The 8,530-nt window shown below is 37.6% G+C and overlaps 1 protein-coding gene across 1 annotated transcript; it reads left to right on the forward strand.

Moving 5' to 3' along the window:
* The first annotated feature begins 1,893 nt into the window (after window positions 1-1,893).
* On the forward strand, window positions 1,894-2,589 carry LOC109242303. The gene is made up of 2 exons (XM_019409174.1): window positions 1,894-2,178; window positions 2,281-2,589. Exons 1-2 carry the CDS (start codon window positions 1,894-1,896, stop codon window positions 2,587-2,589), a joined length of 594 nt encoding a protein of 197 aa, XP_019264719.1.
* Window positions 2,590-8,530: the final 5,941 nt, after the last annotated feature.

The following is an 8,530-nucleotide window of genomic DNA, read 5'->3' on the forward strand; positions in this document are numbered from 1 at the left end:
TGTGGCCAAGATTAAAGTTGAAACTGATCTCTTGAAAATTAGGAAGGATCAAATCTGGCTGGGGTTCAAGAGGTTGGATAGTAATGAGAAGGATGGTTATTGGCTTGATATTGAATATGAAGATGCTCCCTCATACTGTCAATATTGTCGCAAGCAAGGATATGATGTACTCTCCTGTAGAAATAATAAAAGAGAGAAAGAAATACAAGCCCAAGAAGCGAATAAGGAGGCGAATATTGATCAATGGAATGTTCAAAAAGGAAATAAGAAAGGTAACCAACACACGAATGGAAGTAATAACCTGGATATGTTAACACAACAATATCACCAGGATGTCATAGATACATAACACAACACCCAATCACAAAAGGATGACCAACCAACTCAACAGCCGAGAGATCATGATACCCAAAAAAATCAGCAACAGGTTCTGAACGAGAACAAATTAGTTGAGCAGGCAGCACAACCTCAACAAGTACCAAAGCAAAAGATTGGAGCTAAGAAAAAAGTGCAATGGCAAGTTAACCGAGCAAGCAAATCACCAATACCATACACCACAATAACTCAAAACAATCGACTGCTCAAACAACAGATTCTAACCAAGTTTGAACTAAATCAAAACCATACACACATCAAAGCATAAGTACCCATCCTTAAGCTACTTAACAACCTTCCATTAATAAAATCTCTCAGATTGTTCCTGATAACATATCCAAGCCAAAACTCCAAATTATCACTAACATCCCTTCCATCTCAAAGTCCCAAAACAACAACATTTATTAGCCACATAACCTAAACTGCCAAAACCAACACAAGTTATCCCTTCCCAGCAAATAAACTTTCAAGTAATTTAGTCAGCTAAGGCTTATGCAAACTCCACCACTTAAGAAGCACTAGAACCCCCCCCCCCCCTCTTGAAAACCTCCCACCTAAACATAACTTCGATAATCATAAGCCATCTAAGTGCTTTTCATATAGCAGTGATGAATCAGACAAGGGTATGCTAAATGATATTGACTCTGAATTCGAAGCTTTAGGGGAAGAATCAAAAACGGCTGAATATAAGCAGGATGTTAATGACTCTAATGATGACTTTGAAAGTATTGAACAACAGTCTAATAGTGATGATGCTCAATCAGTTACTAGTGATGATCATGCAAACAAATTGTTAGAAATTTTCTCATATCATTCACCACCACCACAAGAAATTGATCAAGCCTTTGAGGAAGTGATAGGCCAACATCACCTTTCACCATGGGGACATGAAATAATCAAAGGTAGGTTCTCATCAACAAGAGGTGGACACTCAAGCAAAGGTGGCAGAGCAAACATAAGAGACAAATGTATTCCTGCTGTAAAATTTTCAGAGGACAAAGATGATCAATCTATATCCCTTTAATGATTAAGTTTCTTATTTGAAATATTAGAGGCATCACTTCTCAAGGTGCCTTTGACAGACTTAAGCAACTTAAAAGAACTCACAACCTCGTATTCATAGCTATTATGGAACCTTCTAGTGGAAGAACTAAATTGGAGAAGTTCAAGAGAAAACTTGGGCTTGATTTTGCATATGCAAACTGCAGCAGCAAGATCTGGTTTTTTGGCGATAATTCTATTAATTTTACTCTGATTGAAGATATCCCTCAACTTATCAATTGTTCAATTGATAAAAATTAGGAGACTCTATTTATGACTTTGGTGTATGCTAACTGCAAAGCTCATCTCAGTGAGACATTGTGGGATGGTATCAAAATATTTTCCGAGGAAATTAGCTCTCCAAGGATGGTGGCCGGGGATTTTAACTCTATCACTGATCCGTAGGAAAAGGGAGGGAATGATTTTAACATGTCCAAAAGCTTACCCTTCATCAATTGTATTGTTGGCAGTAAGTTAATGGATATCGGCTACTCTGGCAATCCCTTTACTTGGTGTAAAGGTTGGGCTTCTGCTAGGAGGATATGGGCAAGATTAGATAGGGTACTTATTAATTTCGAATGGTTGCAGAGATTTTTAGACACTTCTGCCACTCATTTGGTTAGAACTGGTTCGGACCATGCTCCCCTTCTAATATCCACATCTAATCCTCATCGGGAACCTAAGAAGTATTTTAGATTTCTAGACTTCTGGACTGAACAAGAGGGCTTCATGAAAGTCGTGAAACAAGCATGGCAATTGCAGGTACAGGGTGGTCCTATGTGGAGATTTCACCTAAAATTTAAAATTATTTGTAAGAGTCTTTCCTTCTGGTCTAATAACTCTATTGGCAATATCTTTGATAAGACCAAAGAATTGCAGAACATGCTTGAGACTCTAGAGGAGAGATGCTTGAATGACAACTCAGAAAGTAATAGAATGATGTACAACAGTGTGAATGCTCAATTGATTAGGAATATTAAAAATAAAGAATCTTTCTGGGGACAAAAAGCTGGCTTGAAGTGGTTTATTGATGATGATAATAACACAAGGTTCTTTCACTCTGTAATCAATTCTAAGAGGAAAAAATTGCAACTGACAAAAGTTAAGAAGCAGGATGGCACATGGCTTGAGAACAGGGATGATATTGTTGCTGGAGTTGTCAGCTTTTTTTAGCAACACTTCACACATGAAATTACTTGCAGAGATTTTTCAATCCTAAGGGGGCTTCCAACATCGGTCAACTAAGAAGATAACTTGTTGTTAGAAGCCCTCCCCTCCATGGAAGAGCTGAAACAGGTGGTATTCTGTATGAGCACTAGTAGCTCACCTGGTCCTGATGGTATTTTTGGGAAATTCTTTCAACACTGTTGGGATTTAATTGCTAATGATCTCTATGATGTGGTTTTGGACTTCGTTTCTGGAACTGAACTTCCTAGGTCCTTCACTCATACATGACTTGTCCTTATTCCCAAAATTGAAAATCCTCAGCAATTCACTTATTTTAGGCCTATTAGTCTAAGCAACTTTACTTCCAAAATCATCTCAAAGTTTCTTAACAATAGGTTAGCCCCTCTTATGAATAGGATTATTTCTCCAAACTGGATTCCTTAAGGGAAGATCTATTTCTGATAATGTCATGCTCACTCAAGAACTTGTCTATAACTTGAGTAGGTCCAATATAAAGGTTAATATTGTATTCAAACTGGATATGGCAAAGGCCTTTGACGGAGTTGCCTGGGATTATCTCTATCGGGTAATGAGGCAATTAAGATTTTATGAATTTCGGATTGATATGGTGGCTAGATTGATTTCCAACAATTGTTAATTCCATTAATATCAATGGAATGAGACATGGGTTTTTTAAATCATCTAGAGGTTTGAAGCAAGGGGATCCACTATCTCCCTCTTTTTGTCACTGGTGCTGAACTACTATCATACATGATGGATCAATTGATACATGATAATTTCATCCCTTTCTATGTGGATAATGGAAGCCCCTTAATGACTCATCTCACATATGTTGACAACACCATCCTCTTATTCTCTGGTGACTTGCTTTCCATTGCCATGATGATGAACAAGTTGGAGAAATATGAACAAATCTCAGGCCAAATGGTGAATAAAAGGAAATCTGCTTTCATGGTATCTTCTAATACTCCACCCCTTGTAAATGAGGACATCAAAGCTATCACTATTTTTTTCCGTTCTCATTTCCCTTTTACTTATTTGGGGTGTTTTTTTCTTGGGAGAAAGAAAATATGCTATTTTGGAAATATGGTGGCCAAAATAGCAACAGAACTCAGGGATGGAAAGGGAAGACTTTTTCCTTTGGGGGTAGAGTAGTCCTTATTAGGTCTGTATTACATTCTCTCTCTATACATATCATATCTGTTGTGCATCCACCAAAAACTACTCTTGATTATGTTGAAAAATCTCTTGCTAGTTTTTTTTGGGGCACATCAGAGAGCAAGAGGAACTATCATTGGTTTTCCTAGAAACATTTATGTTATCCTAAGGTGGAGGGAGGGGTAGGTTTTAGGTCTTTGCATGACATCTGCATTAATTTTGCTGCTAAAGCATGTTGGAACTACATGACTCAAAAATCTCTTCTCACCCTCTTCTTAGAAGCTAAATATTGCAAAAGATATCACCGCTTGCTAGGAATAAAAGCTATTCTCAGTCACATTTGGAGAAGGATAATGGACATCAAGAAGGATTGTGAAGATCATATTTTGTGAAAAATAGAGAAAGGTAACCTCTCATTTTGGTGGGATAACTGGACTAATAAAGGTGCTCTTGCTAAGCTAGTCCAATATGAAAATAAGTCCAAAAAGACAAAAGTGGCTGATTTTATCTCTCACAACCAATGGATGCTGGATAAACTTCATTATACCCTCCCCTATCATCTGGTATCTCATATTCAACCCATTAAGATTTCACTAGAAGAGAATGATCGGCCTATGGCTTGCTAATCATTTTGATCTTTCACTAGTAAATCATCTTGGGAAACATTTAGAAAATCAAGAGGTTATTCCCTTACTCTTTCTAAGATCTAGCACTGTAAATTTCCATTCAAAGTCTCCTTCCATGTACTGAGATTACTTAATGGTAAACTTGCTACTGATGATTTTTTGACCAGATTTAATGTAAATGGGCCATCAAGATGTTACAGTTGCACCATTTGCAACATTGAAACTACTAATCATTTATTCTGTAAGGGGAATGTTGCTATCAAAGTCTGAAAAATACTTCGAAGATGCGTGTGGTTTGTCTACTTGTTCTACTCAAGGCATCAAGACCAAATTCATCAAATGGTGGCTCATCAAACCACATAACAAATTACAAAAATGATATTGCAACATCTCCCTTCAGTTATCTATTGACACGCCCCAAGCCTGGATGGGCTGCGACGGGCACCCGGTACCTTACTCAATCGAGAAGAAACATAACGTATCTTTTCATGTCATACTATCGTAGATAACTGAGCCGGAAGGCTATCGTAAGATAAGTAGAATACAACATGTGATACCAACTTATAAATAAGGTATACGGGCCTATAAGGCCAAAATAACCACTCGTACACTGAACATTGGCCGACAAGGCCATACAATCTTTTACATACATGACATCTGTCTAAAATACTCTAAGAATACATAATTTTCATAAAGGTCGGGACAGAGTCCCGCCATACCAAACGATACACATCTAAATCATACAAACCAAACAAGCAACTCCGAAGCAAATGGAGCGCACCAACATCTTCCGCTGAGTTGATAGCCTGCTTGGAGAGCTCTTGACCTGTCTATCGGGACCTGCAGGCATGAAACGCAGTGTCCCCAAGCAAAAGGGACGTCAATACAATTAATGTACCGAGTATTTAAGGAATGAAAATTAGTAAATAATGGACATGAGAAACATGGAGTAAAAGACTCGACATGTAAATCTGAATGACTCTGTGAATCATTAATATGTATAATGCCATGCATATGCATATAAATGTCATGTCGTGCATAGGTACATGTGTTCACAACATCATCAAGTCTCTGAGGGCATCCCATCATATCATCTTGGCCACTGTGGGCAAATCATCAACGTATACCATCTGATAAAGTGGTGGTGCGTATATAACGCCGTAACCTTTTTCTCATATCCCATATATATATATATATATATATATATATATATATATATATATATATATATATATATATAATGCCATCTGGTCATGGGTCGATGTACATGAATGTAATGCATGAGAAGTACGTCAATAAAATCTCTTGGAATATCATAAGACCATTATGCCTTTGAATAATATCATGAAGTAAAATTTTTTAACTTACGTATTTTTCTGAGACCCATGAACAGATGATAGAATAATACGAAACATAGAGAATCAAGAACATAAGCATCTCTAACATTTCTATGAATAGAGTCATTTATGGAAATTGCGCATTTGCTTGTTTCGTTTGTGTCGTATAGATTATTCCAAAAGAAGAAAGGATAGCCTTAACATACCTGGAGTAGGGAAAAATTCGTATGATGTTCTTAGAAAAGGTTGCATCGTACTCCTTTAGAACCGCAAAATCTTACGTTGCTAATGTGTAAATAATTTTCATTGGAATTGTTGAAACTTGTAGGAATTCTAGCGTTCTGTTGTAGTATTCCTTTGTACTAATTTGTAAGCATTTTACGTTTCTAATGGCAAAGCTCACGCCTGAATTGTTGTCTTGGTATTTAAGATCCTAGAAATGAGTTGTCTTGAGATTAATACACTATGTTGCCACCTAATCCAAATTGAGTTGTCTTAAGATTAATACACTATGTTGCCACCTAATCCAAATTGATCAAGAGTCATTTGGTGGGTTAATGTCTTGCTGCCACGTGGGGGGTGGGGAGGTATTTTAATCTTATCCCATAACCAATTAATTAATTAGGCAATATTTCGTTACCCGGTAATTAACTAATTACCCGCATAATTAAGAATCGTCTCAAATTACTTAAAATTCTACTTATTTCTAATACCCTTTTATATATCATACTACCATGGTCATATGGTAACTCGTATGGTACTAGTCCATAAATATCGGGTATTAACGCTCGGCCCGAATTTTATCCCAGCATGCCAAACTTGGACAAAAATTTATTTTTTTTGACTTGCTTCCCCTCTCACCTTCACAAATTTACTCATCACTTGTGAAATAGCATAATCCTTATAATCTCCGAATAATCTTTTCCTTGGACTGATGTCAATTACCTTACGATAAATTCAACGTACAATACTACAGAGTGCAACATCGTAGTTATTTAATACTGCGAAGCGTAACATCATCGTAATATTGCGGAGCGTAACATCATTTCCCCCTTTTGAAACATTCGTCCTCGAATGTTGACTGATGCTCTTATCATTTTCATAAATTATAGCTCTTGTGAATACCTTAATACTCTCCTTGCCATTTAGGCAGTTGTCCTGTGAATAAATCCAAAGGCCAGGGCATTCCTCCCCTTAGGCCTTTTTCCCACGCCATGACTTGTGATCAAATTCCTTCCAATCTCGTAAGTGTTGCTACCTTCTATCATGCAGCCTCTACGATACTGACCTTGTTAGTGTGCCTATGCGACTCTTCTCTCCTTTTTCCTCCAGCTTTTAGCCAATCTCTAGGCCTTACTTTGTAAACATATATAAGGCGTAATAGGATACCTCTCTGGGCATCTATAGGTGTATTGAAGTTCTTCGCTTGGTACTTTGTAGAACTTGCGAATATGGCTATATCTTATTTCATAGACCTGGTTATCCATCGTATGACTTTACTGCATCTACGTAGGTCATACTATACCATATTTCTTACTTCGATTTATCGTTACTGAGGTCTGCAACCAACTCTAGGTTACTCTCGTTGCTTATCCTTAAGATTGATGGTCTAATCTCATCTCAAACTGTTAAACTTTTATCCATCTATTGTTGATTCACCTTAATGTTGATTCATCATCTACCACTGATATCCTGATCTTTTATGTAACACCGCCGCTAGGGCTTCGTCTCATTGCGGACATCTGGAGTAATTAGATTGATCCACCTAGGGGTGATACCATACTTCCATAACCGTACTTTATAGCATCCCAATGTGACTCACCTTATATGGGTATTTTAGTCCCTTACAATTCATGAAATCCTCTTCCCCCACCCCCCTTTTTTTCTTCAAATCATTACTCAAGCGAAGGCCCAAACGTCATTCTTTATTTGTCACAATTACACCCTCATTCTTCTACCAGGGCAGCATTCCATCTCTTCTAAATGCTACTAGTCTTAGACTCCTTTGAGTTCATTCAAGCTATATTGAGCTTTCTATAACTTAGAGGAACTATCAGCTCCTTTGTTTTCATGGGCTTAATCCCGTGGACTTATCCATTTTCTTCACCTTCTCCCTTGCCTTTTCTTATCCTTACTCTTGTCTTTCTAAAACCTTGTCTTTCTATCATACTTTAGCTTGCGATCGATTCCCTTATGCTTTTCTGGAACATCAAGCGAGACATCGCATCATCTCTAACTCTTCTTTTACTCTCTACTTAGACCTTTCGGTACTTAGAAACCATAGGCTGGAAGGTATGCTACTGATGACGCTACTATCATCCCTAGATACTGAATCCCAGCGCTTCTACTCTTTTACCTGAAGTATGGACCACTCTCATCCTTCTATACTTGAGTATTTCGTACGTTGTTTACCTTTACCGTACTTACTTTAAAATATCACCTTACATTCTTCTATCTTTCTTTCATAACCTCCCTTCCACATTGGTATAAATCACATCCACCATTTGAAGCTCTATTATAACACTTGCACCTTTGGTGCCTATACAATCCGGTGGGAGCTCCATAGTGACTTCTTATGAGGCTGGTACTTCTTCTAACTGGCTTTATCGTAGAGTCGTTATAGAATATAGTTGTGGTGTTATCTCTCTAGCACCTCTAATATTAAAAGTGATTATACTATGTTCTCAATCACGATTCCTATAACTTCTGGGTCCAATAATCGGATTCCTGATTTACTTCGTTGATGTAACACTTTAGTTTCCTCCTTCTTCTGATCGGCCTTCATGTCGGCTTAGGTTATCTTCC

The sequence above is a fragment of the Nicotiana attenuata genome, unplaced genomic scaffold, assembly GCF_001879085.1.
Source record: "Nicotiana attenuata strain UT unplaced genomic scaffold, NIATTr2, whole genome shotgun sequence".
In the NCBI taxonomy this organism is placed as follows: Eukaryota; Viridiplantae; Streptophyta; class Magnoliopsida; order Solanales; family Solanaceae; genus Nicotiana; species Nicotiana attenuata.

What these genes read in the sequence shown, in the direction of transcription:
- LOC109242303 (XM_019409174.1), top strand. Translation starts at nt 1,894, where the DNA reads ATGGATATCGGCTACTCTGGCAATCCCTTTACTTGGTGTAAAGGTTGG. An exon ending in AACAAGCATGGCAATTGCAG is followed by an intron (nt 2,179 to 2,280) that starts GTACAGGGTGGT and finishes ATCTTTGATAAG; the next exon opens with ACCAAAGAATTGCAGAACAT.